Source organism: Mycteria americana, chromosome 13, assembly GCF_035582795.1.
Source record: "Mycteria americana isolate JAX WOST 10 ecotype Jacksonville Zoo and Gardens chromosome 13, USCA_MyAme_1.0, whole genome shotgun sequence".
Taxonomy (NCBI): domain Eukaryota; kingdom Metazoa; phylum Chordata; class Aves; order Ciconiiformes; family Ciconiidae; genus Mycteria; species Mycteria americana.
Window position 1 is genome coordinate 3265997 of NC_134377.1, and position 19545 is coordinate 3285541.

The 19545-nt window shown below is 44.7% G+C and overlaps 1 protein-coding gene across 7 annotated transcripts in view; it reads right to left on the bottom strand.

Moving 5' to 3' along the window:
- Positions 1 to 4039: 4039 nt before the first annotated feature.
- MTMR3 (myotubularin related protein 3) overlaps positions 4040 to 19545 on the bottom strand; it is an 82690-nt gene continuing 67184 nt past the window's right edge. For 4 of the 7 annotated variants that reach the window (XM_075515741.1, XM_075515742.1, XM_075515739.1 and 1 more), the window contains 8 exons: positions 18551 to 18736; positions 16953 to 17123; positions 14688 to 14833; positions 12599 to 14018; positions 10013 to 10123; positions 9393 to 9481; positions 7796 to 7822; positions 4040 to 5383 (listed from right to left, as the gene is read on the bottom strand). In XM_075515741.1, coding sequence (XP_075371856.1) covers positions 5212 to 5383; positions 7796 to 7822; positions 9393 to 9481; positions 10013 to 10123; positions 12599 to 14018; positions 14688 to 14833; positions 16953 to 17123; positions 18551 to 18736 — 2322 coding nt within the window. In that variant the 3' untranslated portion in view covers positions 4040 to 5211. The remainder of the gene's footprint in view (positions 5384 to 7795; positions 7823 to 9392; positions 9482 to 10012; positions 10124 to 12598; positions 14019 to 14687; positions 14834 to 16952; positions 17124 to 18550; positions 18737 to 19545) is intronic. The other 3 variants (XM_075515744.1, XM_075515743.1, XM_075515745.1) reach the window with 3 other exon arrangements.

Here is a 19545-nt window from a genome sequence, read left to right on the forward strand (position 1 = left end):
ACAATCCGAGCTCCGATGCCTGTATTACGTGTGTAAAATGAAGGGATGGGAATTTGTTATTCCTCTGCCCGGGAAATGGCACGTCTATATGGCGTAGGGACAGCAAGACAGACAAACGCCTGCGCAGACGTGGCTGTATAAAAGTTTACGTTTCTCTTTCTCCATCCTTGCCCTAGTGCTGGTGGATTCCCTCTTTAACAAAAAAACTGAGCTGAATTGTTGAAAAAGAAACTTCGCGCTGCCTGGGCTCGGTCTGGGCGGCCTCCTCAGCCCTGCCCTGCTCTTCCAGCAGCACGTCTGTCTGGGAAGGTACTGAGCTGCCCCGGGAGAATCGCTGGTCTCCTTCGAGAATAAACCACCGGGAGCAAACGCAGTGCCTGCTAGTGCGGACTGCACCGCTGTGCGGGCGCTGCACGAGCAGAGGCTGCATCACTCTCCTTCCTCACGACTCAAAAAAGAGCCTAAATTGCTGCTTCTGCTTTTTAACCAAGAAAGGCAATTGCATGGAACTCACGAGCCAGTTGCGAGCGACACCAGCGATGGAACCTAGCTGAGGGCAGCTCTAAGGGCTACCTAAAACCTGATCCAGATCCTGCAGCTGAGCAAAAGTCAGAGAGCTGGCCTTCACTCAGCACTGTCTGAGCATCTCCCTCCAGCACAGCCCAGCAGCACAGTAAAACGCCATCTTCTAACTGACTCTGGGCACGGTTCTCTCAAAACCTCATGCTGAGTAATTCAGGATCTGTTAGAGGGACAGTTATAAACTAACCATAAAATATCTGCACACCCCTGTCCGCTAAATGAGCTCTGAATCTGCTCAGCTTTCCTGCACATGGCTATTGCCCTTTGCAGCCTCCTAACAGCTCAAAACCTCTCCCGGTGCGGGCTCCGTCCCACACCACCGACAGCCTTTCCTGGGTAGTGGAGTGGTTCCCGACACCTTCTTCCCCTTCACCACCAAAGAGCCTTTGGTTTTCCATCCTACCTGCTGCCGCCACCATACCTCACCCGTACAATTAAGCTGTGATGAACTAACTGCTGCCCAGCCTGTAAGACCACTGCGGCCGAATGACTCCTGTGCCACCACACTGCAGTACTTGTGCCACCTCCACCGGCAAGGAGAGGCTGGGCTTGCTGCTGTCCTACCTGGGGACGAGAGGGGCCTTCAGTTCTCAACGATTGTCTTGTTCCTCAGCCACTAATGCTACTTGCGAGACTCCTGGTAAGCCGTACAAATCGCCTTTGCATAAGGAGATTGTTTTACAGCATGTAAGACAGCACTAAAGCTGCATATTGCGATAGTAGCACTGCTCTCCTTTTGGGCTCTCATGCTGTTTGAGAGCTGTAACAAAAGAAAAGAGGAAAGGATGTTCGTTAGGAAGAATTGATCACCGGGAAATGAGCTTCTATGCAGTGTCAGCTGGGTGCTCCTCTAGCAGAGCTGCCAGGCTGTTGATGCCCCTGACGTGAAGCCCTTCTGCACAATAACGGCTTCACACTCTGTGGAAGTGAAGTTGTTCTCTAACTCCCTCTGACAGTGGAAGAGGAGACCTGTGGGGTTTCGCTCCGCGTTTCCAAAGCAGACAATATCCAAGCAGTGCGGTGTCCGGGGCTGGCAGTACCGGTGCGCACCTAACATCTACAGCTGCTGCGCTACAGATTAATGAGTTACTGAAAAAGCACTTAGAAGTAACTCAGGTATGAAAGGAGCTATATAAAATCAAATTCTGGTGTATAATTGAAAACCTGCTGTTCCTTTGCTTGTTCTTAATAGTGCAAAACATTATATATGCTTTTTCTTTTTATTCTTGAAGCTGTAAATACTACCACCAGCTGCGATCACAGCTCTGCCCAGAATCTGCAGTTTTATTTGATTAAATAAATACCATGAGATTATAAAGCAACTGTGCACAACATCTTGTGATGAGAGCAGGCCTGTCCCAAAAGAACTCATAGTTGCTCAAGGAGCTCTTCAGTCCCCCTGAGAATTCAGGGCAAATCCTCTCTCTCAAATTCAAATATGTAAGAAAAGAAATAACTGACAGAGTATGAGCCTATGTGTCGGGAGTGCATGCAGCCAAGCAGCTGAAACGAGCAAGCAGTCCTAGGAAAATGAGAATAACTGGACCCTTGTGCAGGAGACTTTTGCAGGACAAACAGCAGTTGAGTTTTCCACCTTCGGGGAAAAGATTAAGATATTAAACCTGAGTGAGTTTGGTTTGTTCCCAAAGAGCCACGGCTCCACCATCCAGCATTGAGAATAAGGCAGAAAGTGTGCAAATGAGAACCGAGCTCTGATCTCCCACCACGATGCCGCTGCGGTGAGTGCCGGTGCTTGCTCACTGCAGGGGAAGGGAGATGTCGAGCTTCCCTTTCCAAACGTCACTGAAAGCAGGGTGAATTCCCTGGGCCGCTCCTACATTTGGGCTAACATCATCGGATCAACGCTTTGAAATACGATGGTCACTTAAAGGGAGAAAGAAAAACGAGGTCCCGAGGAAGATGAGACTCTGTTACAGAGCTCTCCAGCCTCGGAAAGCCCTGCTGATTGTACTGACAGTACCTGGCAGCGCACGTGGTTTGTGTCTTTTCCCCCTCCCTGGGACTCTTGCACCAGAAAAACCAAGCTTAATATTTTTTCTTCTAAGTTTAGGAGCAACAGTTTGTTGTTCCTTGCAAAGACACACAGTGGAAAAGAAAGCAAGAGGAGGCCTGCTGCAGCCTCCTTTCTCAAAGGCCTTGGTGTTTCTGCTGAACCTCAAATACATCCCCTACAAAGGACAGGAAAGAAACATAAAAAAATTAGAAAGTGTGTTAGCAAATGCTCCCATGCAAAAGTCTAAACTTTATTCACTTTATTTATATATTTAACAATTCTAAAGTATTTACTTCTTGCTTTGACAAAAATGAAAAATATAGGAGCACTTTACTCTCTTTAGGAGAGAAGGGTTATATATACAGCTATGGAGAGATACTGGTTCCTCCTTTACATACAAAGAAAAATAATATTAATAAAAAAAGTGCTTCATCGATCAAAAAAAGACTAAGAGCTGCAAGCATTTATTCACACTGTACATCACAGACCCCCAAAACCCGTATCATAACCTCTTGGCACCTGTCATTAGGAACTGCAGAATCTTAGACTTATTTTTGACTGTCTATTTGCACCACAAACCCACACAATGTTAGTGTGCAGAACTACACCACGTCCCCTACAGTCAAACCTCTAATCGCCCCCTCTGCAGAAGGGCCAGAGACGGGCCCCGCGTATCACCCTTTCCCTGCTCCAGCTGTCTCTGCTGTACACGGAACAGCAGTGCCTACAGTTCTATTCCAGATACTCGCTGCACTGGTTTAGGAACACACACTTCTAGATACACCTCAGACTGAGAACCCATCTTTTTCTTTGCTCTTCCCTCCTGATGGTTTGAAAACACGTTTCAAAACCCGTACCAGGGGAGATCCCAAGACGCTTCGTTACCAGACCCCCTTCCCGTGAGGACACAGGCTGCTGTGCTAAACCAGCCTCCTGGACATTCATTTTTGTCTTGTGAATCTTCAGCTTACACCGCAGCAGTGTAATTATCCTTGCAAAGGGAGTGGGAAGTTCAAAGTCAAAAATAAAATACCTTGACATTTCTTTTCCCCATCAGACCTAAAAAATATTCTGAGATGGTTTTCTCTGTGTGATACTCGCTTTGGATTCCGCAATTCTGACATTCCAGGGAAGGGAAGCACTCCTTTCCCAAGGTCTCTTAGATTTTGAGCTTTTTGTAGCTAAAACACCCAAATACTCCAGCAGGATTTTTTGTTCTTGAGAATATCACAAGAGAAGTTGTAACTTTGTCTAGGCAATGCATTGTGAAGCAGGATCTACATTTCTTCCTTGTCAAATTGCACTAAGCAGGCTCTATCAAAAGGAAAAGGGGCTGAGTACCTAACACTCATTTAAAAACATATATTCAAGAGATTCACACTTTAATGAGGTGACTTTAAAAGCAACTCAGATTGAGACAGAAGGAAGAAGGGGAATCCACGATGTATTTTAGGTCTTTATATAATCCTCAGGCAGGTTTTTCCTATCTGGAGCATACTGAATACAGACTGAAAAAGGAGGAGACATCCCAGGAGTATTACAAGCACCAGTGCACTCCTCACGGACCGAGCCCAGTGAAAACACCAGCGTATCACAGTCGCCCTTTCGTTGGTTTGGATAGTCTCATTAAAGTGCGAGTCTGAACAACAGCATGACGGCCTGGTTGTATGAACCATGATAAGTGCTCTGCTCTGAAAGTAGCTTCGCATAGAGTAAACCATCCTACAGATGGGGCAAGGATAGAAGTCGAAGGTCTTCTACTTTCCCACTGGGTTTTAAATAATGAATTGCATTTACAGAACTTGAGAGAGAGGCGCCAGTGTAAAACCCATCTCAGCTCGGCAGCCTGTTCAATCCCGTTCTCACCTCTCGCAAACAAGCACGCACTTTCCTTAGCCAGCGCTGTCCAGGTGTTTCCACTCCGACCCACAGTGGCAGGGCTGATGGCAACAAACCACATCGATTGTGTGTGCAAGTACAGAGCCGCTGAGTATGGAAATCTGCGAGTGATTCCCCCTTCACACAGCGAGGAGAACTAAGCCCGCTCTAAGAACAGAGAGGGAGAGTGCTCTCTTGGGAAAGAGATTCCCATTTCTTCTAGCAGCAACAGGTTCCCAAACAGCAGTTTCTTGTTTGGAAGTAACGGGAGTGATTGAAAGCGCTAGCACTGACGCTACAGGTATTCACACTTTGCACACTGGCTGGACTGATTCCCCTCTTCTCCTTTCCTCCACAGAATCGTGTGTCTGCAACACAGTTCAGCAGTGGGACAGTTAAATACAAAAGGGGAATCTGGTTCTGGCGCCAGCTCCCTTCCCACTTCCACAATCTTCCAGCAAACAAACATATATATATTATTATATATACACACACACGCACGCGCGTAGACACATACACACAGATAGGACAGAAAGGAAAGGGGGAATAGCTGGAAAAGGAGAATCCCACAATCCAGCGGAACGTCCTCGAGGTCTGTCCCGCCGAGCAGTGTTCCACGCCCCAACCTCCAAAGTGCATGGCTCCCGTGTCCTCCCAGCCTCAGCCCACCGAGAATCCGCGTGTCTGTTGGGGAAGAGTCGGCACCGCTGCTCCCCCGCAGCTTCGAGGCTGGGACTTTAATTTGACATGGCAGTGATGGGTTTATCCAGTTCGAGATCAAGGCTGGAACTGCTGGGGTGCAAGCTGCTGTAGCACGATTTGCAGACTCTGCTGGGTTCAAAGAGCTGCTGACTAGGAACGGGCACCTTCTGGTTACAGCAACTGGAGCAGAACACATTTCCACAATTCCTTGCATCAGGAACAGAGGAGAAATGGAAAAGAAAAGATTAGAAGCAGTTTGACAAAGTTACCTGAGTTCTAATATTATACTATTCACAGTCTTGTGACGGGGTCAGCCCTGCAGACTGCAGTTGCTCCTCCCTAAGTACCAGGATGTGGGCAGACAACCGTCCAACATCTGCACCTTGTGCTACTCACTTCTAAAGCTGAAGCAGAGCTTTAGGGTATGGACACCAGAAAGGAGCACGAAGCAAACCACAGTACAGAGTTACAGCTCATTACACGTCTCTACAGTGACGGCTCTTCTGTACAACACTGACTCGGGTCATCCGGCGGAAACCTCCCCCTCCATGAAGCAGGGGTGAGCTCTCTCCTGTGTCCTGCAGAGGAGCTCGGGGGCATGGTGCTACTCGTCATTGTCACTACTACCTTGGTGGCACACGGCTAAGAGAGGGGCTAAGGGAGAGCAAACAAGGGGCCTTCCTCCGTAAGGATGTGGGGAGCGTGGTGTTCTGGCCCCTGCTCCCACCAGTGATGCAGCTTTGTGTTAGAGACAGATTGGATACTGCAGTCCTGGGAGGAGGTAGGAGTCTCTGCTCCTTTACTCTTCTAAAAGTGTGTGCAGCACAGACACATTTTCTTCTGTTCCTTTCAAGTGCACTGCTGGAAAGTTTAAGCATGGTACAGATGAAAAAAATTAAAACCAGTTTTGGTTGATGCAATCCTCCCATTGCCCCAACAGCGCAGTCCCTTTCGCGGCGTTCCCAGCAGTCCCACGCTTCTGCGTCAAGTAAACTGAGTCAACAAGGATCATGCAAAGCCATGAGACGGGCAGCCAGGTATTTCATGCTCAGAAATGGCAGTAACGCTGCGGCAGGGTGAGCAGTCTCATACGCATTCTTGTCAGATGTCAGCTGGTGGAGGCACACTGGCGCATGCACCTCACAGGAGGCAGCAAAATTTAAATCCTGAAAATAATTACCTTCTCTTCTCGCAGCCCCCCTCAGAACCTGCTGCTGCTCAAGCTAGCCTGGTGAGCACTGCAGTGCCCTGTCCTCCAAACTCATCAATTCTCACGAGGAGTTCAGAATGGCACTCCAGGGACCTGAATTTTGCAAGTTTACCTCCATGCCTGACGCCCTTTTCCTTAACTCTTTGGCATCAGGATTTTGTGCCATTATTGTTTTGTGCTAGAAAAGATCTGTTGCTGCCAAGAGACTGCCAGAGAATTCTACCTACACCCAGCAGCTTGCATTAATCCTTCCTTGCCAAGAGACAAGATTTCCAGATGCTGGCCACTGATGGGGAAAGAGTCAGCAGAGAAATCCCATTTCTCACTTCAGTGGGCTAATTTTCTCAGCTCCGCACAGCGGCTCCTGCTCTCAAAACCCTAGTACTAGGGGCTGACAATGGCTAGCCTTTCTGCAGTGGTTTCGAAGTCTTCTTAAGGACCCTGTTAGAAATTACTATCAGAAAAACCAGCAGAAGTAAAAACAGTCCTGTGAGGTGTTATACAGAAACACCCTGCAAAAAAGCAGTTCCAACAACCCACATCTCTGCTGCTCAGAGAACAATTATCCAGCAGAAGCTCGCTGTTGACGGAGGAGAGGTATTAAAACAAATATCGGTTTGTTGTAGCTCACCAGCTTCCTAACATATGCTTGGGGTTTTTGTGTTGTTTTATCCTCCTGCGATAGATAATAATGTTCTGTAACTGTTCTCCCCTGAGCTTTGGAAAGCTCTGAACAACTCATTCTTTCTATCCTGGTGGTCCTGTGCTTCACTTGAGAGATTAAAAAGAGACATTAAAAAACACGCCAGAAAAGCGATGTTGCTCCTCTGAGGAATGGGGACTTAAAATCATGCTACCAACACCTCCTCTTCTTACTAAATCATGGACTTTTATCCATTTTTTTGGTGACACTAACTCTCCAGCAGCTTTGCACTACCTGTTACTGCCACAGTATTTTCAGTCCTTCTAAAAGAAGTGGCAGTTTTTTGTCAACACACTGCACAGTGATACTAGCACTGTGTGATAACATGTGGACCTTTCCCAGAAATACGGCAAAAAGGGAAAATAAAAAATAAATGCATGTGGCTAAACTTGAAGGACAGTCTCTTCTCAGTTAGAAGTGAAGCATTCTCTGTTACTCAAACACACGACTTAACTGATGGTGAGTGTTAGTGTGATCCACATCCCAGTTTCAGCTACCAAAAGCCAAGTCCTAAATGTCTTTCTGTGAAGACAGGCCTGTTTATACAGCTCTAAACATCCAACAGATTGTGCTAGCCACCCACAACTTATTTCTAGTGATTTCTAGGCAAGTGAAAAACAAAGAGGGGGAATAGACTGAGTTAGTTCGGAGAAGTTACCGAGAAAACGCAGACAGACAACAGACAGAGGCTGTTGTAAATGCTCACCAGATCTGATCAACACGTTCAATGTCCCTGCAAGGAGGGGAGAAAGAGCTCAGAGGGGAACTAGCAAAAGAAGCAAACAGTGGCAATGCAGGAAGCTGGATATTTTTATCCTGCTCAAGGCCTTACAGCGTATGGGTTTCAACTCATTTTCACTCTCAGGTAAGATGTTGAGCAGACTGCCACTGATCACTGAGTTTTTTGAAATGTGGAAATGGAAATACTTGGGGTTTTATTACTATGGTTTTCTTGTTGGTTGCCATTCCTTATTGGTCTCTACCATAAACAACCAGAGCTGACGTGGACAGCCTGGTCAACCCAGGTTAGACATCTGAAAGCTGAAGAAGCAAAGACACTAACGGGAAATTTGCAACCAAACTTGAAACCCTGAGTCAATTTTAACTCCTCGTGGTGTTGGGGGGGTCCTGGGTGTATCCATGTGCTAGGAGTTCTCCAGGGCCCAGGCCTAGGAAGCGGAAATGTAGGTGCCAAACGTCAGTCAGCCTAGGGAGGCAGGGTGGCAGTGCTGGCTGGGTACACTTCACAACAGATACCACTAGGAGGAGGGCAAAGGAAAACACCATTTTAACTCTTATAAAACCCTTCGGATGTGTACAACTGTATGCTTAGTAATTATATTTTTCATCTGAAGCCCTAAGATGTACAAATTTGCACAAACACAGTGGACATGAAAAAAAAAATCAAAGCTGTTCAACTTCTATTCATTCTTCCCTGGGTTTGTTTACAAGGCGGCTAAATGGAGCAAAATACAGAATGGACACAAACCAAGACAGACATTTATAATTCTCTACAACTTCAAAAAGCAATGAAGCATCAAAATGTGGTAACTGCCACTTGTTTAAATGACAGTTCCTGTAATCGTTTTCTCATGTCCAGAAATCGGGAATAGGGATTTATTGGAAATATAACTTAGGAATCTGAGATCCTATGTCTTTAACTAGAGTATGATCTAATCAAAAGGCCTCTGCCACCTATTCTTCATTAAGCCCCTGCCACCTGCATGATCTGTTGTAGCCTCTGCTGGCAATGTGTTTGGCAAAGAATAATCCAGAAAACTTTTATTTCACATAGGTGTCCTTTTCAGATTCTCTTACAAGAGCAATTTAATGAAAAGGGAAGAATGGTTAGAGAAGGAAAGGAGCAGGTTTACAACCAGTAATGGGAAGAAGATGGTATTCATCATTGCAGCATTGAATTACTGAATGCAAAGACGACAAACCGGTATTTTTTATTATTTACACCCTCTTAAAAAGCTAAATAGGCAGCTGCCTCCAAATCCAGTTTGACAAAAAAAGGTGGGATCTGTTTAGGCTGGGGAGAAGCAGATACCAAACCTGGCTTTCTAAATACGTACTCTGCATGAACTGGAACTGAACAGGAGAAACTGTTCTGTTCTTCCGAAGCTCTCTGCTCCTTCAGGAGCGTGCACAGTCCTACTCTAAAACTTAGTCTGACATCCACCCTTGAGAAAGGAACTATGTGTCAAAAGAAAACCCTTTCCTGGTTTAAGAGGAGAGGGACCAATTCAAGCCGTGACCACGCCTCCCTCCCTCCTATCCTCTCTCCATGCACAGGTTACCTGCAGTGGTGCTTCCTACTGGCAAGCCAGAACGTACTGTCACAGCCGTAGCAGTGGGCAGCGAGGTGGTCTGGAAGCCATCGTGTCACCTGGGAGAAATAAAAGCCGAATTTATCAAGGAGAGGGCAAATAATTAGAAACAAAGCCATCTCATTTGCGCTCACAAATTCAAAGCAAAGCACCACGAGGGAAGCGCTTGCTCTATTTTAAGAGCACAAATTCAGCGTTTGCAACAACTGAAGACAGACGACAGAAACGTTCCCTTTGAGAACAGATACACTAAATTCCCCTCGGACAAACAGAAACTAAGTCATAAAATCCAATTCCCTGGGTTTTTTCTGTGCTTTAGAAGTATCCAGGCCAAGAACATTCACCAAGCATGTGTCCACCTAAGGCTCCTTTAGCTAACCATCCCTTCCACAGCTTCTCAAAGAGTTGATACACAGACAGCAGAGGGCTCATAGGCACAGGTACTGGTATTGAAAGTACGAGAGACAAGTGAAATGCAAGGAAGATAGTTCACAAGAAGTGGCACATGACCAAAGGCTGTAGGATAATTTGAATTATGAATATCCCATCCTACCAGAAGAATGAGCCATTTACAGGGATTTAGTCTGTACCTCTGTGTCCTGTTTATCCACCTGTTCCCAGCTGGCTTCAGAGAAAATCTCTGTGCTGCAGCGAGACAAGCAGTTCTGATCCAGATTGCTTTCCGAGTCGGGTATAGAAGTCTGTTGGCAAACAAACACAGCTGAACAGAACCTTCCCATATTCCTACTTCCATACAAATAAAAACCGGACAGTCATGGGGAGGAGTGGAAAGGGTACCTCCAGCTAAGAAAGAGCAGGCTATGTCTGCACTGGAAGGGCAAATGTCATAACCAGTCACCTTCCTCCAGCGCACACGTGGCAGCAAAGGCAAGAGCACCTTTTTGAGTGGGACTACAAATGCCACACGTTGGAGTGGTTTGTGCAGTGGTGAATTGCAAAAAAAAAAAAAAACAAACCAAGCAAAAACCCCAACAGGTCAGTTTTTGACCCTCTGATGACAGGATGATGTGAGGTAGAATGGATTTAAAATCTGCTTTCTGTTGTGTTAGCACAGAGTTCTGGCAACACTTGGGGTGATTAACCAAAAAAGCTGCTATCTGTGGCCCCAATTTCATGGTTGCATTTCCTTTTCAAGGTTGCTTTACTTTCAAAGCTAATACTAGTAATACATACATCCTTTTGTTGGCAAAAATTCTGGAAAATATAAGCCAAATCACACATGGGAAACTCAGAATTTGAGCCATATATATTCCATATCTAGGTTTTGGGGGAATAATGCTTCCATAATATAGTCTAGCCAGGTAGAGTTGTATTTTAACTGAATTAAAACTCAGCCAGCCCTGAAAATACATTAATAATAGTGAGAAATCTTGAGTTAATGTCTTTCTGTGCCTGAAGAAAGGGCACCTCTGGAGCTACAGAAGAAAACCTCATACTCCCAAGCTGAGGCACAAATCGAAGGTAGAGGTTAGATTCTTAAAAATGGTGAATTTTCTAGAGGACAGCGCACTCTCACATCCAGCCCTACACTGCAGTTTGTGAAGGCCCTTAAAAAATGGGATTATAATAAATTAAGCCAAAGCACCAACTTTCTCCAAGGAATCCAAGCTTCTGCCAGTGACAGAAGCCACACCCAATTGAAATGACACCGAGCTGAGACGGGTGCCCGAAAGGAGCACCTAGTGCTGTTATCTCCAATGTGAATAGCCAAGAAGGCTCTGGGCGTTTTTCACAACAAATGTACCTGGGACTATCCAGCACCTCTGCCACTTCTAAACAATATTAAATTAAACAAACAAAAGTTGGAAACCGCTTGTAAGTGGGGTTTTTTCCAATTTTGTAGGCATATAAAACACATTACAACGTGCACGCAGGAAAAGGAAATTTTTGATGGGTGCTATGTCAACCTCAGGAACTGCAGGCCAATGCTCTGCCCGGCGTTCAAACCCACAGGAAGATACAAACTCTGTTTCAGGGATTCTACGTCTCCTCACCTTCCCCTTCATGCCCCTTTCCTCCTCCCGTGCCTACCTGCTTCCCCAGGTAGCTCTCCCCTCTTCATTTCTTTTATTTAACTAACAATACTGGGCCTTTGAAAAAACAAGTTTTGCAGCAAGCCACAGAACTGCTCTGTGCTCGAAGGCCTCGTCGAACAGGACTCCTGCTTGTTCTCTGAATCAACCTTCCAGCAACAGTATAAGGCCAATGACTGTATTTGTTTTGACTTATTATTATTATTATTTATTAGGCAAAAGAGGAGGAGAGATTAAGTAAAAAACAGGTAGGGGAGAAGCAACTTAAAAATCCACTCAAGACATACAGAGACATATAGAAAACTTGCTAGCTATTGAGATCTTGAACTTGGAATTACACTTATTTCGTTTCCGATTTTAAAATTTCTTTTGCACCCACAACTACAGAGATCATTTAATTGCTACAGAAATTAACATACTGTATTTGAATTACGCCTCAAACTTAAGTCTCTACTTTTACAACTTTGAACACTTCCAAGTAAAAGCATGAACAGTTTAAAAGCTCCCTTAAAATTCTTAATTTGTTGAGGAAAATCCCTCACTGACATAAGGCTGTCACAAAATCTCTTAATTTATTCTGGCTAATGAGCCTTGAGCAGGCCAGCCATCTGAAACAGGGATGGCTTGAAGTTCATGGTTTTGAGCTAACAGAGCAGCCACTGCTGCATCTTTCTTACCCCAAGCATGCACAGCACCAAGAGATCAGTCCTACGCTCCTGTCCCAATAAATGACACATTCACATCCTTAGAAAAGTATCTTTGCCCATATATGAAAACGATGGTAAAACAATTTTTTTTTTTTTTAATAAGGCCAGTGAAGGTGTTTAAGTCTGTCCAGGTATGTGCGAGTATGCTGTGAACACCCATCTTGAAATAAACCTTTGCTACATTTATGGTCAAACCGAAATACAGGGAAAGTATCAGTCATCATTAACTGCCATTTGCCGTGTACTCAGTCAGTCATTTGCCATCTTCAGAATGACCTTGAGAGTTTTATAAAAGCCTGTATGGCCAAAAATCACTACCTGACCAATGAACCAAGAGCTGGCAATATGATGAGATCCAGAACGTGACTAACTAGCCCGCTGTTTCCAGCGGCGGCTCAATTACCGTTTCACTTACCACTTCGTCTCCATAATCACCATTGAGACGTAAGGAGCTATTCAGGAACTGGCTCTCCAACCGGCTCTTCAACTCTTGCACTTGCTTCTTCAAGGTCTCCACTTCCTGCTGATGGCCCGTTTCTATCTGGCGCAGGCGCTGCTGGATAACATCAGTGTAGACAGGCATCCCATCATCGTCCAGGTGACTTCTGGCAGGTTGGTCTGGGCTGCTGGCTGCCTGCTGCTTACCAAGATGACTAAACATCCATTTTTGGTGCAAGTTCCTCAAGTGAAACTGTGCAGAACTACAGCTAGCTGCGGAGACCTGCCGACTCAGAGAGGCTTTGATCCGACCGTCCTCTCCATTCACACAGTGTCCGTTCGTCGCGTGGTATTTCTGGGCGATACTAAACCCCACAGGCTTCTCTGTCGTCTTGTTCTCAGGCTCCAGCTCTCCATTACACACAATCTCATCTTTACATTCAGCTAAAGGCAAGGCACAAGGGGAAGGCATCGGGATGTGTGTGTTGCTGCTACCAGAAGTCCTATGTACTTTTGTTCCCAGTTTTTGAAGTTCTAGCATGCTCTCCCCCTCTGGCCTATTTTCAATAGTTCGAGAAAGTTCATCAGCACTGTTGTCAATCAGGTGAGGTCTGTGGCAAGGACCCTTAGGCATGAGCTCCTGCTTTGCTTCGTTCTCTGTTAAGGTTTCCGTAGAACTTTCAATGTTGGATGTTCTTGCCTCGTGCGGGATTGTAAGAGGTAACGGAAGGCTGGCCCGCGCTGTATTGTACAGGCTCTCTGCTTCTCCTTCAAGTTTGCTAACACCTTCCTCCTCTGTATTCTTTTGAGTGTCTCTGTTTACAAAGCCCTCCAAAGGAACAGTCTGTAGTCCTTTCACCTGAGGTAACTTCTGGATAGTGTTACTGAGATCAGGATGCTCATCCTGTTGTCCTTTAAGCTCAGAAGCACCTTGTGAAACTGGATGTGGATTGGATGCTGGATTGTTCATTACAATACCTTTATCCGCCTCAGCCTTTTCACAGAGGTCACCGACATACCCATGTAGATTTTCAGTTCTCTTCTCCTTATCCAGGGCAATCTCATCCCCTTTACCTACTGTCTCTAGGCTACCCCTTACGTGCTCCTCCAGACCAACATCATCTTTAGTGGCCTCTTGCAAAATGTTCTCCATCTGTCCCTCTGCCACACCAGCTGCAACAGAGAGTTCTGCTCCGACTGGAGCCCTGCCTTGTTTACTCAGGCTATCTCCATCAAACGGATCATCCCCAGGGTTCCCGAGGCTGCTCAGCTCCAGAGACCGACGGTGCTCTTGCCACTTCTCATTGAGGCTGGGGTCGCTACTACGTCGATTGGTTGTAGGCACGCTGCTATCACAGGCTGTCGTCAGATTGTCAAATGATCTCGTCTTTGGTAACCTATAAAGGTACAAATAATCAGAATCCAAAGTCAGGGGATTTTTTTTTTTTTTAAACACTTAGCTACTATGACTTAAGAACTCCCCCCACAATTAGGACAGTAACAAGCTGCTAACTAATGGACTTCTGTGAAGTATTATCTAGGAGCACATTTTGACCATCTGTAGTGCAGAGCTGCTTCAGTACTTTCTTTGTTTGCCATCAGGAAAATATGTTCAATCAGACTTTGAACATTCCCAGAATAATCCCTTTACCACAAAGCACAAATGCTTACAGTCTGGTCACACCTCCTAATTAACATGTGCTCAGAATCGTTGTACAAAAAAGCAAAGAAATAATTATGCAACACAGAAAAAGAACTCAAATTCAAGATAACCAAATGAAAACTGATATCCCACAAGGATATAAGGAATCCTACAAGGCGATGCAATACCTGGAGCTTAATTCTATTTGCTAATCTTCTCTCTGTCACGCTACCACCTCTAAAACGTAACAGCTTTCAAAACTGAAACAACGACAGTCTGCTTTTGGGTAGGTCAGTCAAACAGTCCCACAAATAAGCCTGTGAAAAATACTTCCCTCCCACCACAAGTATTCTCCTCTTTATATCCCACAATATTCTCTGTTGATCTTACTTTACAGGATGGGATTTCTGGGCTCTAGGCTCACCTGCCCAGAGGCTGATCTTCAGGGCTAGAGCCTGGAACAGGGTATGGGGCACAGGTGTCATCAGCGGGTGTAGAGGGGGAAGAGCATGGCAGGTAAACAGCACTCCAGAGCATTAAATTACGCACATGGCACACTGGATACAGCACCTGAGAGGGGAGAACACACAACATTCAGAAATTGTAAACTGCTCGCTCCCAGAATGCAGAGCAGTGTTCAGATCCAATTGTGGTGGTTTATTATTCAGGTTTGCAGCTGGGAGGCTTTGCTAGATCTCTAGATAACTCTGAAGGCCAGTGAGCAGCTATGGCATTTTTAATCAGCTACACTTGGATATATAATTATCTTTTCTTTCAGAGACAGAGGCCGAGGCATAACAATGTCGGCTTTCAGCTTCTCATGAATGAATTACTGCAACATGCTCTGTGTGAACCTACACCTTAATAATGCTTCTGAGCAATTTAAACTGCTGAAGAATTCAGTGGCCCATTGTTAGCACAGAGATGTCCTTGTACTTTGTATTATATCATGCCGTATGAGAGCTGAACTAATAACCTCCTTCTACAGCCTCCAATCCATCAAAGCCAACCCTGTCTTTAATAGAAGCACTCATATGTTAAAAATGAAGTACATGCAGAAATACTTTCCTGAAGAGGCAGCTTGCTCTTAAAAGGGATTCCTTGACTGTGGAATATGCTTTCTGTTTCAGTTTAAAAACACCTTGGGTCACTCTATCAATCCCACTCTTTTCCCAGGCAACTTCCTTGTGGAAAAGCAGGCGATGGCAGAGAAACAGTCAGGTTTCCCTGCCGCTGAGCAGAGGGAGGGCTGTGGGGTGGCTTGGTTTGGTGGATGCTGCTCTTAAACGACTACGGTTTTATAACAGATCAGAAAGGCACCTTTTAAAGACTGAAGTAAAACCACAACAAGATGAATACAAGACAGGAAATTACCAAAACTCCCACATACAGACAAATTATCCCAGCGTAGTATTTACTGAGAACAGAGGCCAAGTCACTGCGACTGCAGCTATACTGCAGGATATAGCACGTAAGGGCGGCCCAAGGACAGAGCGGCTACCTGTCCACACTGCCTGCTTTAAGAGCGCTCTCTAAGCTCCTCCTGGGCAAACCTGCTGGTATTTTCAGGGAAAACTTAGACGCATCCATAGCTTTAAAAGTCCTCACAAGCTGTATTTATCTGCAATGTCTCACGCTTTCAGCTATCACATCCACTCCTGATGTGTGGATGTGATGACAATGTCAGGCTGAAAAGTCTTGAAGGGCTCGCTCTGACGTTGTCTGTCTCAATGACAAATGGGATCTGCACACAGCCTGAGCGCAGGCTGCACGTCCGGTGTCCAGGGGAGACAGCCAGCCAGAGAGGGCTGATGTGAATATACAATTAATCTTTGTATAACAAATGTAGGCATAAACTCTTTCCTACTAAGTCAGGTTTTAATTTTACTCTAAGGAACAATTAAAAGACACATCTATCATATGCAAAAACATTGCATAGTCCTTACAGTTAGGTTTATGATATCTGATACTTTTATAAACAAAAAAGGTTTAAATATTTATAAGTCTTTGCTGTCCTAATCACGATGACATTTGATGACTGTTTGTTCACATGCCCCCCGTACCGCATCCCTCCATGCCTTACGTGCCCTTTTATCAAATACAGAAAAAGGTAACGGTGAGCCCCTTCCCAGAAGCTTCAGTGAGCTATTACTATGGAAGAGCCAAACTGAAAACATGAAAGTATTGAGAGAAACAAAGGTATACTAAATAATCTGAGTTACTTTTTCTGTTCAGATTTCAGGTGAATATAGACACAGTGTCTAGGTTTGTATGCAATTTTATGACACTCCTTTGACATAGCCTAGTTCTCTAGAAAGGTCTATTTGACAAACACTGAAATGTTTTCTGTTACAAAAAATAAAGCAAAATATTTAGTTACAGAAAACACATTTGCAGCTTAGAGAAATTTCTGAGGTTGCATTTGACATTGCTCAAATATCAGCAAACAATGCAAGACTTGAGACGTCAGGCTGAACAGGGTTCCGAGGTAAACATCGATGAGCAGAACTGAGTACACTTCTCTGGAAATGCCTCTCTCTACACTGCATTCATGATGACAGGTACGCCATTACCATGCCCCACTGCTACAAGCTTGGGCGCTTTCTTAAGGTACACACTTTTGAGAACATTGTACTTGGGAGCCCCTAAAGGGACTCTCCCCGCTTGGTGAGGAATGAAGGATACATACAGATTCTGACTGGGAGGAGTAGAGCAGGTTTCTGAAGGCTTTGTTTGCTGCCCGCAGCAAAGACCAGACAGAACAGGTCCGTTCCTGAGTGTGTTTTTCTCCTCTCTCTTTCGCATTGTTGCACAGGAATGTACCAAAGAGGCAAGAGTAGGTGTGCTGCACCAATTTGACCTGCGCAGACCAATACAAATATTGTCATACGGCAGAAGAGAACAGCTTAATGTCAGAATCAACGTTAAGGCTTAAGAAGCAACAAATCTTTCTGTCACAGGGCAATACACCCCCTTCCTAAAGGCTGATCTACAAATACATCTAGCATTTTTTGCATACCTCCTTATAAATCAATTGCAAAAGAACTCAAGCATAGCAGAATCTTTTAAAATCATAACTAAAAAAATTCAGGAAAAAAATGTAACGTATAAAGACAAAATATTTGTTCACAATCAAGTGTAAAAGTCTTGCTGATTGAATCTCATAGCCCTGTAGGACGAGCAAAGAAGAGAATCCTGCTACCTGTTACAAAACATTAATGCAGCACAGAAAGGCAAAGAATGGTGGGGAAAAGCATTAATTTCTGTACGTTGTTATAAACGCACACAGCACACACGTCCTGATCATTATTCACTCCATGCTGTGGTCCCGGTCTGACAAAATAGCTTAATATGAACTTAACTTTAAGCATATAAATGACTTCCATGGGATTATTCAGACGTTTAAATGAAGACAAGTACTTCGATACTCTCATAAATTAAGGGATTTACTCTAAAAAGGCAGAATACTAAGGGTATGTTCACACACAGCTCCTGTAGATTAGCAGTGTGCCGTGAAGCCGGTTATAACCTTATGTATCTCATTTCACAACTGAGCTAAGCTAGGACTGTACATATACTCGGTTACATGGCTGAGCTGGCAAGTGGTAATTCAAGTCAACCACAATCACAGGAATGTGCTTTAAATCTCTTAGTGGATCAGACACTTCATAAAAACTTTTATTTTTCAGATTACTAGTCCTGCAGTCAGTGACTGCCACTTTCCCTGAGACCTGCTTTCCAGCCTTGAGAACTGATTTTGACCATCCTAGGCAAATTTCTAACAGGAGAGCTGTTCACTTCAAAAGCAAATAAACGCAGCTCATGTATCCTACATATTTTCAGCAGATAAACTGAATGGAAAGGTAAGGGGGAAGTTGTTTTTAGAGGAGGAGCCTTTGACCCAAAACACGATCGAAGTAGGGGTAAGTTTTATTGCCAGTAACTATGACTTTTTTCATACTGTTTGGATGTATTATACCAGAGTTATTTCAGCACCTCTTAGGTGAGACTATTAAATTCCTATCATTTATTTCTTTCTTTAAAGTTTAAAAGAAGTCCTCAAGGGTCCTGCTTCGGTTTTAGGAGTGAACAGACCTCAGGTCCCATGAAGTATAGAAGTACTTTTGTCTACTGTATCTGGTCAGTTTTCCTGTTTCCTTTATCAGGCTGCAGCATATCACAGATAGATGGGAAAATCAGAAACCCCTCAGGCTCTGTAGTATGTTAGTACTGGGTACTGGTTTAGAAGCAGTCTACAAATCAGCAATCTCTCAAGCCACAACTCACAAGGAATGCTTCGTTAAACTCGAAAGAGCAAGGGAACTGCCTCTGGAGCTGATGGACGCAGTCCAGCCACTGTAAAAACACTGGGCAGCGCTCATTTAGGTCATCCGAATTCTCACCATGGCCACAGCGATCTGCAAACTTGTGGCCAAAATCCAGCCACTCTGTCTCCACTAGCACCTGGAAACCCTGCAGAAATGAAAATACAGATGAAAAGTTTTTCTTTGGTTCAATTTTCTAAGACAGTCTGAGACTCATGGGAATCACCTTGTTACTCTGTCCTCACTCACTCCTGTTTCCCTTCAGCATTGGCCTCATTACTTATCTGTACTGCTTTACCTCATGCCTCTGTGTTCTGAAATGCTGCACAATGAAATTAGGACAAATATGAATTCCCAAGCCTACCCAAACAGGAAAGGGAGTAAGGCAGGTTAAGTCCTCAGTGACTGGCACGGAAGATCCTGATACGAGACCTATCTTGGCCAGGCAGGGGTGAGTAGGAGATTCACCTTGATCAAAACCCTCTGGATCACCATAACCAGCATTGGACAGGAGAGGAAATCCTAAAGCTCTCCCTTGAAAGTGATGGGCAGATCTGTCTGTCATAGAAAACAATTCATCCATGAGAGGACATCCATCCTCGGAGAGAGTGCTTGCCTGTGTGTATACCCAATGTAGCACAGTCACAAGGCTGATTAAAGGTCGAGTTGCGTGATTTCTTATGCACAGGAAAAGGGCAAAGAACATTTCAAAACAGTGCCTAGCTGAGCACCTGAATGTGTCACCTCATCTTACAGGACCTAAAACCCATCGCAGGTTAGGAAGCTTTTGATTCTTAGTGGAAAGAAAAATTGTAGAGCATGCTTATTAAGTCAATGGCTGTAATTAGAGCAAAAATAATAGCCAATAGCTGAAAAGCTTGAAATGTGACAATGCTGAAGACTCATTTTCCCAAACACTTCTGATCCTTGTACAGACAGCTACAGTTTATGGTTTCC